This window comes from Cinclus cinclus, chromosome 8, assembly GCF_963662255.1.
Source record: "Cinclus cinclus chromosome 8, bCinCin1.1, whole genome shotgun sequence".
Classification (NCBI taxonomy): Eukaryota; Metazoa; Chordata; class Aves; order Passeriformes; family Cinclidae; genus Cinclus; species Cinclus cinclus.
Genome location: NC_085053.1, coordinates 20353291 through 20373438, shown reverse-complemented (window position 1 = coordinate 20373438; position 20148 = coordinate 20353291). Strand labels below are relative to the sequence as shown.

Here is a 20148-nt window from a genome sequence, read left to right as displayed (position 1 = left end):
CTTCCCTGAAAGCATCAAGAAAGTTCATTATCCCAACTGGTATGGCAATTCTACTGTGAACAGCCAGCATCTGTCCTGTGTGAAAACCCTCTGGTGCTATGCAAGCCATTAATATAAAGGCCAGCCCAGACAGTTTGGAATCCAAAAGACAAAGAGAGGTTAACAAAAACCCAGAGGGGGACGAACCTGTTCTTGCTTATCTCCAAAAGCACATCTTGTGTCTCAAGGATTCCACATAAATCAAATTTTATCCTTTACAGCTTTTAGTGGTATAGAGGAACAAAAGGACAGATTGTCTTTTTTATGCCAGATTACATGAGAATAAGACAATCTCCCATTATATTTGATGAACAATGTTCTCATGCCACAGTGATGAGTATATTCCATCCTAGAGAGACAGACAGGATGCTCAGGGTGCCCAACCATCCTCTCCCATTCATAGTGCACATACATGCATGCATGAATTCAATTATGAGAAAATCTCAGAGCACCAGAGATGTATTTCTTAGTCCTTTGTGCAAGTGGTTATGGAAGGGGAGGAAATGGACATTTAGTTGGCACAGATATGCAGGCCTAATTGTTCCACAGATGTCTGTGCAGGTCATGTGGGGAGGAGGGAGAAAGAGGTTTTCAAGTACATTTCTGTGTTGCATTATCGTACACTGAGCCAGCAGTCACTCTCCTTCTATTTTCCACAAAGGTCATTATACAAATAATAAGAGTTGAGCCTTGCAATGCACTTTGAACCATCAAAGGACTTTGCAAGGAATAAAATTGTTAAGTTTATTTAGTTGGGTTCTATAAAGCACATTGGAATCTTTAGTTGGAATGTGCTAGCTGGACAAAGAACTATTATTTGTTAAACCATGATCATTAGAAGTATTACAGCATAGCAGAATGCTCACAGAAACACACTGATGGTGAACACACTTCCTTGCTAGGCGAAAATATGACAAAAATATTCATAGTAATATCTGGGGAGGAGAAAACTTGGCAGAAGCCTCCATGTGCTTCTCTGGCTGTGAAGCTGGGCAGCTCTGGTGTGAGGACATGCAGTGACAGCAGCACGAGCCACAGTGCCGGTGTCACATGTGGCACGGACAGTCCTAGCTGTGCTGGCCCCAGCCTGCTCATAACCAGCCAAGGTGCACCTGCCCACACTAGAGCTGCTCTGATGTGGGTCACAGCAGCATGGCTACAGCTTCAGCGTGGGGCAGAGGACGTGAAATAAAAAGTACTACAATTCCATAAAAAGGAGTGCACTTCCTTTAGCAGTGTCCCTGGTCTCTGCCGCACTGCAGCGTTATCCTGCGGTCAGGACTGTGCAGAGCACACGCAGGGACATCGTGGCCCTTCAGACTCCTCAGCCATGCAGCAGCTGCTCAGGGCTACGCTCTACAGCCTCTAGCACAGCCTGACTTGGCTTCTTCTGATGGTCCAGGGCACACATCTGTCCAGAGCAGCACTCGGGGCATCCAGTCTGATTCAACTGCTGCTTCGTGGTTCCCGTCATCCAGGCATCTCCCTCACAAGTCCCTCCAGTCTCTGCTTGCCTGGGATCACTGCCAGGCCCTCAAGCTCTGGCAGTGCCCCTCTCTGGTCAAGTATTGCCATCCTCATCAACCCTGAGGAGAGGCAGGTTTAACGGAGCACGTTGCCAGAAGCGTGCATACAGCTGGGCTGTAAATAAACATATTCCTTTGTTATTTAGCCATTTTTCAGACATCTCCAGTTTTGGTTGCTGACTGTTCAACTACTGTCCTCAGCTTTTACTCTTCTCCTGGCAATAGCCTTGAGCTTTGACTGCTGTTGCTATTTTAGCTGCTTTAATATTACATAAGCAGAAAATGTTCTTTTTAAAGGCGTCAAGCCTTCTTGCTCCAGGCCCGTGTCAGTCATTCAGAATTATTATTATTTACACAAGGTTCCTGCTGCAGTAAGTATCATATAGCCAAAAGTAGCCATTTCAGTGAGCTCCCTCTGTGTCTGAGCCTAAGCTACTGCCAAGTTCTCATGGGTAAAACCCTGCAGAGACCAGAGAATTGCTGCTAGGGACAGAGCTGCAATCCGAATTTCATTCTGGGTGATGGCTCCTTGGTGAAATTTGGCAAATAAAATTTCAGACTCCAAGAAGGGTTCCCTGCTGCCAAATGAAATACTAGCCTGGCCTTTCAAAAAGCAGATCAAGAAAGCAGAGATTTCTGCAGTAATACAATTTCTATTTACTGCAGTCTGATTTACTAGCTTGCAATTTGGGGATAAAGCAGATAACTCAGTTTAAAATGGCCTATTAAAATAAGTAGACATGCAGCTCCTCCTCTACAGTATGTGTAGCATTTTGGGCTAGAGAACTCACTGCACTTGCCCCACTGGGCTGTGCCTTGAAGGCCTGAAAAGCAGCACTTAAGAAGAGAAAACTGGGCAGCAGATTTCTCATTTGATGTCAAGTATGCAGCCAGGGCTCCTGTAAGTACTATTCTAATAGCACTGACATTGCTCATTACTATAAGCAACACTGGGGAACACTTCTAGTGAACTCCACAGTGTATTCTTACATACAGTCTTCCTACTCATTTGCTTCATGTGTAGAGAAAGGAAAGGGTAGAAAAACTCTTAATACAGGGAGAGAGGAAAATAACAGTGCATCTATTGTGGGGTGCATCACACAGGCCACCACCTTCACAGGTATTTCATAGGACAAGACCTGTGGCTGAAAATGCTTCTCTTGGTGCAAACGTCCCTGAAGCTATAGGCAAATTAAAAGTGAAATATATTCCTAAAAACCCAATAATATACGTGAATCAGTGCAATTACACTATACTCCCAGTGAGCATGACAAAATGACATCACTTTTTTTTTTTTTATACTAGGTCCAATCTGCCTTCTACTTTTTAATCAATTTCTTAAATGTCTTGAATCAATGTCTTGGATCTTTTGCTGCTAAATTAGACAGTAAGAGCTCTGGATTAGAGGAATTACATCTTCCATGTTTCTATTCCATCCCTTCTCCCTGCAGCATCATCAAGTCCCAAATCTAATCGTTGTTACAATATACTGTGGTAGATATAACCATGGACCATGAAGGGATGAGTGTTTCTTTATGGTGGTAACCATAACATCTAGACCAGCACTGGCAAATGTGCTTGTGGTTAAAGGGCAGGATAAGAATATGGCACTGTGCTCTCTTAGAAGTCCCTGCTATAGTCCTGATAGTCACCTTGTCCTGGCACACTCCCTGCTCTTGCTTTCACCCTGTTCTGCTCCTCTGATGGTCTGGATATTTTGTGCTATGCTCCAGCAGTGGGAGGCAGTCAGCTCCGAGTGCTGATCCCAGACCCATTCCAGATCCACAGCAGCAGCCGGATAGACCCATCAGTCCAGAGGCAGAAGGCTTATGAGGATTGCTTTCCAGCACACTTAGTAAGATGAAAATAATAGCTCCAAGGAAAATGCATCCATTTTCCTTTACAAATCCCTAGTGTGGAAATGCTTTAACTTTTAATGAAGTCCATCTGTGCAAAAGTGCTGGCTCTAAAGGATTTACAGAGACAAGACACTGGTGTAGCCTGCTCCTTCCTCCTCCTGTTTTTCTATTGATATAGAAAGCCCTGAGCAGTGCCCAGATACTCCTTCTCAGCACCCAGTCTCTTCCTTTGTTAGCATGAAAAGTATAAAGATGCTAATGAGCCTATACTTTCTAATGCAGCCCACTCACAAAGGATTACCTGTGAGGCTAGAAAGGGGAGAATATGATCAAAAACATAAATCCCAAGAGTCAAGAGGCAAACAAACATTTGAACTATTAGAAAAGCAATAGGCTGTAAACGAGAGCAGGCAAAAGCAGTCCCAAGAACTGCTGGAAATTAGTGTTGGACTACACGGACTGGAAATTAGTGTTGCTGCTCAGCACTCAGCCATACTTTCTGAGGAAGTGGACGACTCTGGGTATTCACTACAATGAGGTCAATCACTAAAACACCACCAAGCAGTGGCGGTGCAGCCCACAGACTTAATTTCCACTGTAATTTAGCATTAATTAATGTCCTCTCTAGTAAATATGCAGGCACTTTCTAAAGATCCTACTGCAAGTCACTGATGTGTCTAATGACAGTACTGTAGGACTATCACAAAAAGAAAAAAATCAGGGATTTCTATCCTGCTTCCCAGACCTGAGAAAGTAAGATATTTTAATTTTTTTCCTTGCCTTAAAGAAATAAAATACTGTTCTCTGTTTGAGTAATTTTTTGAGGTCATTAACTAATGTAGAAACAATAAGGTATTTTTTTTTGTAGAACATTTGCTATCAAAAACTGTAAGCAAAAATACCATCTAGGACCTAGTATGCACAGGAAATATAATCTGATAATATCATCATAACTTATGGGGTGTCATGTCTTTAAATATACAGAAGGACTTTAACAGGATCACATAAGTTGGAGATTCACATTGTAAAGATTATGTGCAAGACAAAAAGGCTTGTTCCAAAAACATTTATGTGTAAAAAGAGACAGTTAACAGCAAAACATATGTCAAAGAACATCTTTTGTTGGTGAACATGAGGATCCTCTCACATGTGCAGACCACCCACAGCTCATGCTTAGCCCCAACAGGACAGATGAACCTTGCTGAGCACAAGCCAAGTGTAAAATCCAGTACACTCCTCGGTCCTCTGGGATTCATTTGCTAAACAAAGAGTGTTCATTAGTAAGAAATTGTAAAGTTGTTAAGAAGAGGCTTTTCTACCTCTTGAAGCTTTTGTGCCATTTTCAGCCACATTTCTATAGAAAATAGAACATTGACAGTCTGAGCATGTCACAGGAAGCGAAAGCATCCCAAATACTGCAGCAATACAGCTGGATATCCACACAAACCTATGCAAGAACAGCCAACCTGGTAACTAGAATCCTTTCTCTCAGAGAGCAAAGGGTCAATCTGGGATGAGTTTTAGTACAGCTTGCCTGAAAAATGAAATTGCAAGAATACAGGGAATTTAAAATCATGCATAAATACATTGTGAGAATGAAATGAGTGATTCCACTGCATAGATATAGCTTCATCTTCTGAATATGCTTAATTGGATACTTCAGTCTTCCAAAGACTCTTATAATCCAAATTAGGCTGCAAAATAAAAAAGCAGTCCCCCATAATAAACAACAAAAACAATGCCAGAAGCCACCCCTAGAAACAAATGCACAGCATGAGAACACTTTATCGTTCTCATGTCCCCTTTCCAGACTAACCAATACATATGCAGCCTTAAGATTGTATTTTCTTTCTTTAAAGCAGAGGAAGGAAGAAATGAATATGAGATTTTACTATTAGTCTGTTGATTTACTATATGGAAACAAAACCTGGTTCTAACTTCCTAATAAGCACCAGCACAAGAATGTTCTTTCTTTTCTTGGGAAAACCCATAACTACATTTCCAAGGGGCTCCTGACCAATGGCTCTGGTTTTACAGAGTTTCATATGAAGCAGCACATTTTTTGTTCTTGCTGAAATTAACAGAAAGTGTACAGGGAATTTAGCACTTGCTTCTCTCCAAGCTAATTCAAACACCTTCAATGCAGAGCAACAAAACTGCCAAGAGACTATCCTAATATAAAATCTAGTTATTTTGGTATGTTGAAAACAGTTTTAAATTGGCAACATAGCATAACCATTAGAAAAATTGATTTACATGAATTGTGGCTAATTTCCAGCAGGTTCCCAGTGTGAGCCACTAATACCCAGAGGCTCAATCATTGATGCATATAAGATGGATTAGGACAACTCTAAAAAGCTGTTCAGTTTTTAAAGGTACACATTCCAAAGCAGAGGCTTAAATATTGGCTCAGCATAGTTAAGCACCTCTGGCTGATCAGAGTATGACCAGTTTCAAACTACTCCACCACAGGTTAGTTCACACTGAAATGATCAAGCATGTCTTGATCCCAGTCAAAGTAACTATGACACAAAAGTTAAGGAGGTCAAGAGAGAAAGGAATTCCCATTCTGCTCATGTTTCAGTATTTTACGTTAACACCATATAAACAGCAAAACCAGATTTGCTTTGTGAGTCAAACACAACATCAATCAGAAGATATCACTGAACTTAACTTGCTGGTTTTTGAACAAAAGGCCCCATCACACAGTCCACAGTGTAATCAATGCATGAAGGCAGGGAACATTCTCCTTTCACAGAAAACCATGGAGATTTTGGGAAGGAGAAGAGTGACCTCCTTGGGTGCAAGCTGCTCTTACCTCGAACATAAAGGTTGGCTGGGGCAGAGTAGCGAGTTCCTGCACTGTTGGTTGCAACACATTCATATTTGCCTTGGTCTGATTCCTCACTGTTCTCTATTTGAAGAGCTCCTGTACACAAACAAGATGAAACAGACAATTTAGGTTATAGAAAATCTAGTAATCAAACCAACAGCCTCTGAAAAGGAAGGCCATGCCCCACACTTTTAACATATCTTCCTGGATAAGTATTTCATGATGTTCCCTGGACTCACAAGGTACCAGCATGCAGTCAAAGGTACCCAAAGTCTGCTGTTAGAAACTTGTGAAATTGATTATTGTTATTTTTCTAATGTGCAGGGAACCAATTATTGATTTATTTCTAAACACCCCAACCACTTTTTTGCTTCAATAAAGGAAAAAAACATACACATACATACATATTAATTACAGCTTCAATATGGGACTACAGTCTAGTAAAAGGACCTTTAATAAGTCTTTAATCAAAACAGGCAAGCACAAAGCACACTTAACTGTAGCTGTTTCTTATCTGATCCACACAAAGCCTAGCAAACACTCAACAAATTACAACCTTCCTGCAGAAACTGGCAGAGTCCCAACCCTCCCACCTCAGCACTCCTCCTTGGTGATGTCTCAAAAAGACATCTCTTTTTGAGAAAACACTTTGCCTTTCGTCAGCTTTTTCCATGTTAGTGTTCCCTGTATTTTTTCAGATTTCATCATATACAATATAAAAACATTAGAAAGTTAGTCTGAGACATGAGAGATACACACCAATGCAATACACCCAAATTGCTGCACGGTGCTCGTGTGAAGGTCACCCTCCCTTTGTCCCAGTAGTGCCTGCTCCCCCAGCTTTGGGTCAGGAATAGCTGCTCACCCCAGACTGCACATTCCTTGGGACATGATCTGATCACACCCCCAAAGTGCCAAATGCACGAGGGGCACACGGAAATCGTGGTAGTAGTTGTCAGGGCACAGAGAGTAGCAACTGACATGGGGAATCTGCACAGTACCAGTGATGTGGCAGTGAGCGATGGTCTAAGCTGGTTTTCTCTCATCTACTCGGCATACTCTTGGTGTCCAGCAGCACTCAGCCTGGCAGCCTGGCCTTTCATCCCAATTCTTGCCCGGCACAGATGACTGCACAACTGGTCACACCTAAACTCCCTTAACTGGGCTCCATATGCAGACTAAAAGATGGAGATGCAGAGAAAGAAAGAAGCAGGATGCACATGACAGCAACCTGGCACTGCAGGAGTGTGTGGCCTCTGGCCAGACACTGAAGTGGCTGCTGCTCAGCCTGCTTTCCCCAGGCACTGTGGGAATAATTTTTTAAGTGCCCCCAAGTGCTCAGATTCTGCTAGTTAGTATTGCCTGCAAGCAGGGAACTCTGCTCACAAACCATATACCAAACTAAAAAATGTTAACCCCTTTGCTTGTAATGATCTGAACTCATTTCTGCCCACCACCATTCAAAATGACCACTGAGAGCTGCACTGAGAATAGCTGGTGAAATTGCCTTCTCCCTTCTTGCTGGTTTAAGCTGCACAGGTCAAACTCAGTTTTTCACATCATCAGAACAGAAGAAAAACTAATGTGAATCAACCACTGCCACCTACATTATTTAGAAGGATAAATTGAGACTGTAGCATAAGCCTATATGTCATGGGGAAAAATTAACTTCCCTGGGTTCTGCCATATAATAAAAATGATGTACAGAGCCCTCCCTATTGTTGCATTAGTGCTGGAAATGAGGCTTCAGCTAGACAGAGAAAGCTTGTTTGCAAAGTCTTTCCACCTACTAACAAAAGGACCTGCCAGCTTGCCTGGCCACAGCACTCTCAACACCCGCAGGCTGAAGCCTACAAAGCTCTGCTGCTTAATTCAGGGAGAACAGTGAATTTCTACACTCTGTCTGGGAAAAACATCTTCAAGCAGACAGCAGCATGATAGGCAGTGGAGCAGGACGAAGTTTCCCAGCATTGACAAGATACAGAGAATCAGAGAATCTAGAAATGGAAAAGACCTATTACGTTACCTCATGCATCCCTAGGGGCCAGGGCAGGATTGCTCCCTGTTGTAAAGATACTTGTCTTGTGTCCAATCCCATTTTAAATGTGCCAAATGATAGGTCTTTCACCACTTCCTCAAGGAATTGATGCCACTGCCTGGTTATGCTCTCTGTCAGGAAGATTTTCTTGGAACTCACCATATATTACCCCCATTTGTAATTCTGCTCATCATTCCTTGGGCATGCATGTGCTGCAGAGCTCATTCCAAGTGCTTCCATCAAGCTTGTCTGGGAAAAGTTGTATGTTGCAAAATATATCCAAGCTTAAAAAAAAACCCAAGTGGCTGGGCTGGAAGCAGAGCCAGCTTCAAAGTGATAGTAGTGTCTGCCTAGGAAAAAAGTAAGATCCCTAGATAATTCTGCCATAAACACAGACCTTCCTATATGACCCTTTTAGCCATTTAATACGTATCAATGGTATTTTTTTTCCCTTTATATGCATGATCATCCTGCCTCTTAAATGTCAATCAAACTGTTTTTCATCTTTAGGGACCTCAATAGCAGAAAGAAAAAAGAGAATAAAGAAAATGAGGGGAGTTTCAAAAGAAATGCTGTTATTGCCTGTCAACATGGACCAATTTCTAGAATCATACTATAAACATGCAAAGTACCAGCAACTGCCTACAAACTGCTCTGGGACTGGGCAAGGGACTTTGGGCTTGTCCAGGTTGGCACAACTATTTAAACTATGGTATGTCAGGAGGAAGACAAAAACCCAGAGCAGAAGAAAGCTAACATAAACCTTTCATATGAAACAGAAAGAAAATAGGTACTGCCATAAATCATCGTTAGACAAACACACAGATCCTGAAGCATAACTGACAGCCAACAGAAACTGGAAGGATCATGGTAAACTGATTGCAGTCAGCAGGGCTGTAGGGGTTTTCTTGAAGGACAACCTACAACTAAGTGATGGGTCCAGGAAAGTGTAGGATGTCTCAGAGTACAAAGATTTATGAATAAAGTTAAGAAACTCAGACATTTCTGAAATCAGAAACCTGGAGACACACATGCATTTGAGACTTGGGGAAAAACTTCCTGTAAAATGCTCTCAGCTCTAGTTCAGTGATCCCAGAGAAAGAAAGACATCATCTCTTGGAGGGTTAATGTCTAGGCTGGACAGGACATGGAAGTACAGGAAAGTTAAGAGCTGGCTTGTGAGTAGTATCTTTCCCTGAAATTTATGGAAGCTGAATCCAAAGATGCTCAAAAGTGCGGTGAATTCTTTGCCTTGACAAGTGCAAAAGATCTGATTTCTATTCCTAGCCCTGTGAACATCTCATAATCTTCTGCGCCTCTGCAAACCAAGGCTAGGAAGGCTGATTTACTTTTATTCTTTACTTTGGGATTTATGTTGCATAAGTTGCTGAGTGAGGTCTTGTTCACACAGGATGTTACTGCAGACTTCTCACATGGACTCCCCCAGTGCTCCTGTGCCAGGTGCCTCATTCCCATTTGTGTGGCAGAATCCTGACAAGCAATCAGACAGCAGGGCTTTGGTGGATGCATGAGCACTATCTACCACCAGAATATGGATAGAAGTACACAGAGGAGCAGTGAACAGCTTGTTTGGGAACTTGGAGGGGGGAGGCTCTGCAGAAGCACGTGCACATCAGAGTGAAACCTGTCCCTGCTGAGTAGCACTGGACCCCCACTGCTCCTCCTCTGCAGGGCTCCAGAGGAAGAGGGGAACAATTCCTCACCACACTGCCATGTCATGTCAGTCTTGCTTGTGCCTCAGACCTGCTCCTGATAACACATCTCAGCTTATCAGAGAGCTGACAGCTCCTGGGAAAAAACCCTGGCTTCTCTCCAGTCCCAGGGAGAATAGTGACAAGGCAGAGTTTTCTAGGGCTGAGGGCAGGAGTCAGCCCTGCAGACTGACAAGCATTCCTTACTTTATATTCCTTATTCCTCTTTACTCTCTGCTGGTATCTCCTTGCCAGTCTCTCCCTTTCCTCTCTTAGCTTTTCTTTTGCTCTTCAACTTGGGGACAGACAACAGCCCAGCAGCTTTCCAAGATACTTATCTATTCAAATATACTCCTGCTCAGGCAGAATCGTTAGTTGCAGTGACAGTGGTTAAAATAAACATTTAAAAAGTGCCCTGCACAGAGAAAGCCTGGGGAAGGCAGATCCTGATAAAGGACGATTTTTGGCAGTACTGAGTACTGTTGTGCCATGGAGGGCTTGTCACTCTCTTCTCCAGGTGACAATCCAAATGTGAAAGGCTCTGAGCTGCCATACAAATTGATCTCTCTGAAATCCTGCTCCGTAGCTCATTGGGAGCTTGTGTTCTCTTCTCCCAGAGAGCACCACATGGAGCCAAACGCCACAGCTCCTGAGGCGATTCTCTTCTGTATCAATTCAGGTCGGAGCTCCATCCCCAACAGTGGGAACAGCTCTTTATCAGGACATTCACAGCCTCAGTCCTCTGGGCTCACAAGTGGGGCGGGGCGGGGGAGGGGGGGAGACGACGGACAGACTAACTTATAAAATCAGACATGGAATTAAATGCTCCTGCAAGTACCTAAGAGTCAGAGAAACCAGGCTGCAGACACAGCGCTCATCTAAGGAAAGGACTTACAATGCACATGTATTGAACCCAGCAACCTGACCAGGGCCCTTCCTCTCAGCAAACTGTAAATTTTGCCTACCTGCACACTCGACCACATGGCTATCCCTAAACCCCTCCCTTTTCTTTCCCCCAGCTTCCCATCAGCTTCCCTCACATCAATACTACCTGACCTCTCCTCCAGCAGTATTCTCAGCACCCTCTTCAGCCAGTTCCCTCTTCAACAAGTGCTCAGGTGTGGGTCCCAATCCCTTTTGCTACAAATTTCCTCCTAGGGATGGAGAATTTCACTAATAAAATCGAAAGAGCTGTGCAGGACAGTCAGAGACAATCCCAGACCAAATACGGACTCATAAATGTGAATATGGTGGACAAAAAAACAATGTGAAGCCCTGACAATGGCAGAGTTGGACTCTGACATCCTGGCTGCTGCCTGAGATAACAAACACTTGCTGTGGGAGCTGTGAAAAAAACACCAAGCTATATGAGAGTCACTAAAAATGAAAATAAGCATTTCCCATATTCACTATTTTTGGTAATTTATAACAGCAGCATCTCCCAGCTATTATAGAGGATTGTACCTAGCCTCCACGAGCTATTGGCACTGCCAAATATGCAAAACAAGGCAACTACAGATGTATTTTCATTGTTAGTGTTCATAATCATTATTATGCCTGCAAGGATGGGGATTGGCATACGAGGGGCCTGTTCTGGATGGCAGCACTGCTGAGAAATCACTCTTGTGAGCACAAGAGGCAGCTGCTGATAGTACCTGACTGCTGCCAGGAGCTGGACTCAGGCAGAGAGGGAGAAAAGGAGACCCAACACTCCTGGCAATATGAGGCCTCCTCTTAGACAGGAGAGTTTCAGGATGCTTTGATATCTCACTAGCAGGTACAGGGAATCTCGGGGGACTCTGCCTCAGAAGCAAACTACAGCACTGACAAAAGCACAGTAACACCTCTGTGTGCCTCTAAAGGGACATGAGTCAATCCAAATGTGACAGTAAGAAACATGGCATTACAAGCATTTCCAGGCACTACCCCACCCATCCTCCCCCTGACACTTCTCCTGCAAGCAGATCTCATTTTAAGATTGTTTTTCTTTTGCTTTCTTTTGGTGACTGAAAAAGCTCAAGAAACAGGAAGAAAATCCTATAATACAGAAAGTACAATCAAATGTACAAACACATCCTCAAAAAGAGACAGCAAAATTCTTTTAGCTTCCTCTAATCTCTTTGAATAGCTTTACGCTCCGGCTCGCAGGATAGCGTTGAAATAATGGAGCTATATTTAAACCAGTTCACTTGGGACTGGAAAAGGTTTAGCTACATCTATACAGAAGTCGGTGCGGGTGTTTACCTGGCTTCCCAGACAGCTTCTGACACCCAAGTGAGCTGATCTAAAGTTAATTCAGACAGACCTCTGCTATGCTGACGTCTGCAAGGAAGAAATACTCTTATGTATAGGAACCTCTGATATTTCCTGTGGTGACAGAAAAGTAACAAATAAATCTGACTGGAAAGGGATAATGCCTGAGATGATGATATTTCTTCACCTCCTCGTGTGTATCCAATCTAGTGCCTGCTCAGTTCAACACCCATTACTTCAACTGCATTCTGCTCTCTCTTACAGCCCAGAGCAGGAAAATGCAGCCAGGTTTTACAAAAGGTTGAGTGAGTTAGATCGCAGAGAAATTCTGGAGATGAACATCTTATATTCTGCTTTCAAAATATAAACGGGGCAGAACTTGCTTAAACATGGATTTGCTGATACTATCTGTGGGTCACCTTAAGAAGCCAGCTCTTGCCTAATCTGACAGGCATTCACCAGCTCTATGTCTTTCTGATGAACAAACAGGGATTTCGAGATTAAGCACTATCTGGGGCAGTCCCATAGGGGTAAAGAGTGAAGCCGCAAATGGAAATTCTGAATTATGGATGGGAGTTCCTCCCATTTCAGGGTAGCCAGGGATGTCTTGGACAGAAAGGACCAAATATGTGTGGATAAGGTCAAATGAGTTTGTTTAGAGATAAAAATCTCTTCCTGTTTGGAGGGGAGCATAGCAGAATATCTCAGGTCATCCTCTGTCTCATGTACTGTTCCCTACAGGTGGGTTTGCCACTGCTCTGACAGAAATGTCTTGGATACCATCCCAAGAACTCCAGATACACAACTCCTAACAACACAGTCACAGCAGCAATGAAATCAAACCAAAACCACCCCTTCCCCCCGAACATTATTACCAAAAGGGTTCATTAAGAGTAATTAGTTCACCCTTCCTTTCAGACCAAATTAATGGATTGCAAAGCATCAAACTTACCTTAATGAGGAACAAGAGTGCAGCTGGGTATAGAACATGGCAGAACAGTCACTTCTACATGGACACAACCTCACCATCATAAAAGCACTTTCATCTAATCTGTCGTTATCTTTAGAAATTCAGTGACCTCCATTTTAAATAAAAGGCATCAGGCTGACAGAAATCCTCTAGGAGAAGCCAGAGAGCAGCACGTGGCTTCTGTTTGCTCTCACAGAAATGTCATCTTTGACATTCAAACAGGACACATATATTTTAAATAATGTCAAGAACACTCTTAAAATACCTCATCAGGACTCAAACGGGGGTGGGAAGGGGGTGGGGGTGCGGGAAACTTATGTTTTATGAGATGGATGGTTCTTTTCACAGAGATGCCATCGGTTCCCAAGCAGGACGTATGGAGCATCCATGTGGTTCTGGTGCTGAGTCACTAATGTCATCAGCTAGGAAGGGCATGCAGCAAAGCGTGTGGGGAGGCCCTGGGATGGCTGCACACTCAGCGTGCTCGGCCGGGAGCTCAGAGCGGATGGCAAGTTAGCATTCCATCTGTCACTTCATTTTAGCATTTACAGTAGAAACAGGAGATGAAGAAATAGTTTTAAGGAGTTTGTAACATTACAGCTGTCAATCTCCAGTGTTCCAAAGGGAGGAATGACAGCTATATAAGCCCATTCATATAAAAATAAGATTTGCAGTCTTCTTCCCTGACCCAATTTGCTACAAAGGCAACTTAATGCAAATACGTATCAAACAGCAATTCACATTTACTCTAAAATCACTTAACAGGAGCTGAAAACATTAACCCCCAGCAACAGAACCAATTCTAAGAGTAAGATTATTAACTTCCAGCAGTGATTCAGGAAAAGGGGGAGGAAAAGGGAGAAGGGGGAAAACTGAACGAACAAGATTGTGTTGATTTATAGGTAGTAGTCATTCTGTCAAGAAATCCAGAGGTCAATCAAGAGGGGTAACCAAAATCACAAGAGAATTCAGAAGGGCCTTAGCACATAACGCTGATTAACATGCTAAAGTTAATCTAAAGAGACAGCTTTGAGTGTTTAGGCTAGAAAAAACAGCACCACAATTGGAAAGTCATTACTGGTGCATACAGGCTGTAAAAACTACTAGGGACAGGGCTGGGCTGCCAGACTAGAGGTGGATTTAATTAACGAGGGCTTAAACAGCCAGATATGCTTCTGATTTATCTACTGAAAACAAACTTTAATGATGCAAAAGAACATCGGAATGTTCAGCTCAGAAAAGGGGGTCTGGGTCAGTGGTTCTCCACTATGCCATAACATTAGTGGGTGAGTGCACTTAAAAGAGAAACATGAGGAACACAAAGGTGCTCCTTATCCTAGAGTCACATTTGTTCAACCTTTCAAGAAATTTTCTCCTTCCAGTTAGAGTTTCATGGCCATCAGCAGCAACACAGATGAACTGGACTATTCTCTTGTGAAAATGTTACCTCCTTACACTTACACCAAAGCAATCCATCTAAAACCCCTGAGACACAAGACCTCAGAAGGTCACAACTGTGTTGGAAGTTCAGACTTTCAGGAGCTGCAAGAGATGTCAACTCTCCTGTGGTGGAGGCCTGGAAGCATTTCCCAAATTTTTGCAAACTTTCCGTTGAATAACCCCCTTTCAACAGTGCAAAATTGCAATGGATGAGTCTACAAGAAATCACGCTAAAACCCAACTGAAATAAACACACTAGTGGGAGAGTGCAGATGAGCGAGAGCACTGGCAGAGTTAGGGCTGAGAGTAAAAGCTGGAGATGAGAAACACCAGAGGAGAAGGGACAAGGCAGACAGGAGATGGAGTGACGTGACAACTGGAGGCACATTTCAGCATTCTTACCTCTGATCGGTGTACCACCTGGTGAGGTAATTTGAATGCAAATAAGATTAGAGAGAAGCATTAGTACAAAGAGGAAAGGAAAAAAATTATAACTAAAAAGCAGAAAGTCTTTTTAAAGCCAAAATTTGTATTAGCGCGACAGGAATAAACAAAAAGAAACTGATGTGCAATAAAAGTCAGAGTGACACTCTCAGGAGGTTAGTAAAGCTCATTGCTTTTGGGAGTGCAGCATCCAGCCCTGCATCTTGCCATTAAAACCCCCACCCTCATGAACAGGGGCCACACTAAGCTGCCGAGGTGGCACTGCTGGCTGGCCTCACCACTTGCATTCACCCACACGACTGTTGAAGCAGTTGAGATGGAGGACACTGGGGAGATGGTGCAGTGCCCCTTGATTCCTCATACAGAACAAGGAGGCTGTGTCCTGGGGCTGTGACTGTGAGTGTGCTGGGCAGGAGGGGTGGAAAGCGCATGGTTGCGGGAACTCGGTGCAATTTGGCTTTGAGGTTAGAATGACCAGTGGGACAAAATCTGCTCACTCAAAGACATTAACTAAGAGGAAAGTGTAATAAATCAGTTTTGAGTCATTCTCCACATTTGCCTAACCCTTGCATCAGGTTTCCTCTGGCAAAGATATTGGTGTCATGCAGAATTAACTTTACATACAGAAATATTTCAAAATGAAGTGGTTTCTGGTAAAGCAACAATGGCACGCTAGCCAGACCTCTGCTGTTCCTGTCTAATTTGGATGTTAGCAGAAGAAAGGAATCCCTACCCTCTTTATAAGGCACTGGAGATAATTCTACATGCTGTAATGAAGAGTATCTTATAAGGAGGGCTTCTCTGGGAGTAAGGTTAAATTATCCTGTTGCAACAATCTATAAAGGTTCATTTTATGAGGTCAAGGTATTTAGCAAGTGGAAGCTCCACTGGTCAGTGTCTTGAGTTCAGAGTACAATCAATACTGAAGCATGATGGAGAAGCTCCAGTTGGGCAAATTGGCAGGGAACCCTTCTAATCTCCACTTTTGTCCCCTTGGTCTTAATTTGCACATATGAAGGCTGTTAGTAAAAGGGAGAGATTCATGCAAATTGAATCTGTAGGCAGTTCATGGTATGTGTTGGTTTTATGCAGATTTGTAGGATCTGAATACCAAGCACTTACCAAAGAAAACTGAGGAGTTTAAACAGACAAAAAAATAGGGTTAAACAGGACACAGTGTGTCAAATCATGTTCAGTGTATTGATTAATAAATACCAGTATGCATACAAGAGTGTCGTGTATCTCAGATTTACAGCTCATTCCATTATCCACAACAATGATCACCCAATGGGAAAGAAAGACAGAAAAGAATTTCTGTAAATACAAAGAAGGCATATTTTAAGCACATTTAACTTGCCTCTTAAAAAGTAATTACAATATTTATACTTATTCTTTTTTCTTTTCTAACTACTCTTCCTTTAGGCAGAGTCCCTTTCTTGAAGCAGGAGTGCAATTCAAACTACTCATTTTAGCATTTTCCTTTGCCAAGATGACATTATCCCATTTTAACTTTATGTCTTGTTATATTTTCCGCTGTCTTCTATAAAGAGATGACTGAAGCACCAGGAAAAGTCTTGCAGTGACTGAAGTTGTGGGTAATCTCTCTCAGAATAATAATCTGCTGCTTATTTATGAATCTTAATAACTACTGCTACCCTTAACAGAACAGATACCCAGAGATACTTGCATGGAATAGCACAGCCATGGAAAACAGGGTTATTTCTCTTTTCCTGTTTGGAAAGTTTGCCAAGTGATATTTTTGCCCTGTTTGGTTTAGGGCATTCCCACTCTGGTTTATTTTGTGTCCCCCACCCTATCCCTTCCAATTTCAAGAGTTAAGAAAAGCATCACCACCATTTGTCACTTCCCATGGGAATGGTGTAACAACTTTGAGCACAAAGGGCCGAGAACATGACTTCCTTATCTCTCATGTGGCTGAAATAGGGTTTGTTGCTCTGTCCTAGAAGTGAAAAGATTCACAGGAAATTTTTTATCTACTCCTTGCAGAGGCTCAACCCTTTCTCTGTTATGCAATTGTCTATAAAGAGCTCTAGAAGCAATTGCATACCTGAAGCAGATTCTCTAAAACATTAAATGTGGCCAGCTAATTATTTCATTAATTAAATCCCAATCCTTCTGGCTTCTGAACGCAATCCAACCCTTGTGAAAGCAACACAGAGGCTTGCTGTATTTACTGCAGTGTTTGTTCCATGTGTGTCTCACCTTTGCCAAGTTAAGTGAAACATTGAAAGTGAATGTCACTTTTCACTCAGGGGACACCATTACAGAGTGTGCACAAGGCTTTTCAGTCGGACCCCAAATTTCTACATCCGGAAGGAACAAACAGAAGTTTCCCTTTATCCTTCACATCATATGGTGATTCATCTCTGGCTGTTGTCCTTTTAGAGTGTCCCTCGAAGGGACAAATCCCAGCACACAGGCCAGAGAGTGCCAATGTAAGAGAGTCCAGCAAGTGATAGAGGTCTCATCACTCAAATGGTTACTGAGGCCAACTTGTGCCCTGTGATCACCAAGCTGCTTTATGCAAAGGGCACCCCAAGATCAAACTTCAAACCCAATTCCTTGTGTTTGAAATGTTTGAAACACTCCTAAGGAAGGAGAGTTTATTTCTTTTTCATGATAATAGACACTGAGTAACACCCCATATATTCACCTCAGTCAGGAATAACTGCTGACTCTGATATTCTCTGTGTACTGGAAGCATCCAGTCAGATACCAAAGCAAGGAAGAAACAGGGTGATACATTGGAAAACCCCCTGGGGTTATTCGTGTCAGTATTTCCCAGTGTGGAGAAAGGACTTCACACTGCTGACAAACTCACCACTTCCTTGCAGCAATCTGAACCACCAAAAAAACACTCCAAAGCAACATCAGCAGAGAAACCAAAGTTCGTGCTAGCTGCAACTGAGCACTAGAGCAGTGCAACACTGAATCCCAGAGAACTCTGACAGTGCTTTTGGCTACTTCCTAGCAGAGGTTATGGGGAAACTCTTCAAAAGTGAAAGACTATTTGCCACTAGAAGCCACATGGAGTCTGAAGGTATTCCACAACTGCTATGTGCAACTCACACAGCAAGACCCAGGTGTGCAGTTAGGTTCTTCCAGGAGACATAACTTCCATCCTTATGTGGGTTCCCTGATTCTTTTGGATAAAACTACCCAATCTCCATTCTTTTAGGCTGTCCTTACATCTTGTCCCAAGTTGGTGCCTGTCTGATGTCTGGATTAGAAGCTGTTCCTTGTTAAAAACTGTGAACATCTGGTAGATACTGACTGCTGGATGCTACCAGTGAAGCAGGATATGGCCATCATGGCCACTTTTCACTGGGACAAAGAAGCACCACCTCTTTCTGCACCACCTCTTTATGCATGTTAGCTCTGTGCATGTTGGCTATTCCTTTTGTTTGTAAGTAAGCAGTGCTTCTGCTGATAGGGTCAAGCCTATATGAAAATGCTTGCTGGTGATATGGTGAGCCAGCTCCCACTGCTTCTGTGTTAGAGGCACCTTCATTTTTCCAGAGAGTGACTGAAGTCACCTGCAGAGTCCTCTCTAATACTTTACTTGCAGTTAATTGTCTGAAAGTCGCACTAGGATCTAGGGCATGGTTCTTAACTCAGTTAATTGAAAGTGATTAAAAGAGAATTATACTTTTTCTAACACCAAGTTCTTTATTAGATGAAAGATAAGGCTTTCTGAATTTCTGGAGTTTACTTATATGGCAAAGACTTATGTTAGCAGTCAGAATAGCTGTTTATTCTATGACATTTTGTTCATAGTTCTTTTGAAGAGCAAGGTGGAAGAGCAATTCTTCAGCTATGAAAATCACTGGAGACATTCAAAAGCTTTGAGAGTATGAATTCCAACTGAGCTGCTTTGAAATCCTCAGGAGCTTCTGATCCAAGAATCTGTACAGAAGAACTGTAAAGCATTAGCACAATCTGATCTATACTGAGTGAGCTTCCACATCATTAACTGATTTTAAAACATGGTTAGAGGTGCAGCATTGACTCTGGATGACAGAACTCCTGCATGTCATCACCTGCAATACTACAGTGTCTGGACAGTTTTAAAATCAGTTCAGCCAAACAGATTTTTAATGTGTTAGCATTGCTGGGGAGGTTTCCCAGCCCAGAGCTGGGCTTAGATCCTGTGTCACTGACTGAGAGGCAATGAGTGAAGCTACACACCCCGGGGGGAGAACAGGGAGCTGTCCTGGGTCACTGCACTTGCAGAACAGCAGCCTCCCCACAGGAGGTGGGAAGTATTAGCAAGATGAACAAAGGAGAATTTGCTACAACCAGCATGAGTCAGAGACCTTGCTTTTGCCTTGATCTGGGAAAATAGAGATGAAACCCTGTATTTATTTGTGTTCTCATCTCTGTAACTGTTAACCTGACATTTACTTGCAAAACTACCCACAAACTGGACTTATAATAGAATTAAGCTTTACTTGGGAAGAAAAACTTAAGCCATGGTGAGAAGTAGTTAAAAAAGCTCTCCAAATATAGAGTTATGCTGTCACAAAGTGTAGCAGGAGAAGTGCACATACACACATTTAGATATAATTACTACATGAGCAAGAGTAGGATACAAGGCAGATTTACAAACGGTCCATTTGCTCCTAACAAAGACACCAGCTTGCTGGGGTTAAAAAAGCCTAAGATGATGCCTTGGATGTCTTAAAACACAAACTCTAGTACCTTGACAGAAGATGAACATAACTCTAGAATCTGATGTTCAGAGCCCCTTGGGGCACATGATCTGACTGCATGCAAGTTCAAAGACCTGCCTGAAGCCCCCAGAGCACTGCCAGCCCACATAACTGTGAGTGTCAGAAGAAAGCACCTTTCCCAAACGTGCTGCTCTTTACCTCTAAGTATTTATACTCCGATACTGGGAGCCTGCAGAAACAGAATCGCCCCTCAACTCCCTCTCTAAGTCAGACTCCAAAGCTGATTTTACCTTCATGGCCTATATTTTGTACATCTGAGTATATTATGTACTCATTGAAG

The 20148-nt window shown here is 42.8% G+C and overlaps 1 protein-coding gene across 1 annotated transcript in view; it reads right to left on the bottom strand.

The window, feature by feature from the left end:
• PTPRF (protein tyrosine phosphatase receptor type F) overlaps positions 1-20148 on the bottom strand; it is a 285818-nt gene that overhangs the window by 83979 nt on the left and 181691 nt on the right. The window contains exon 6 of the mRNA XM_062497725.1: positions 6243-6353. Coding sequence (XP_062353709.1) covers positions 6243-6353 — 111 coding nt within the window. The remainder of the gene's footprint in view (positions 1-6242; positions 6354-20148) is intronic.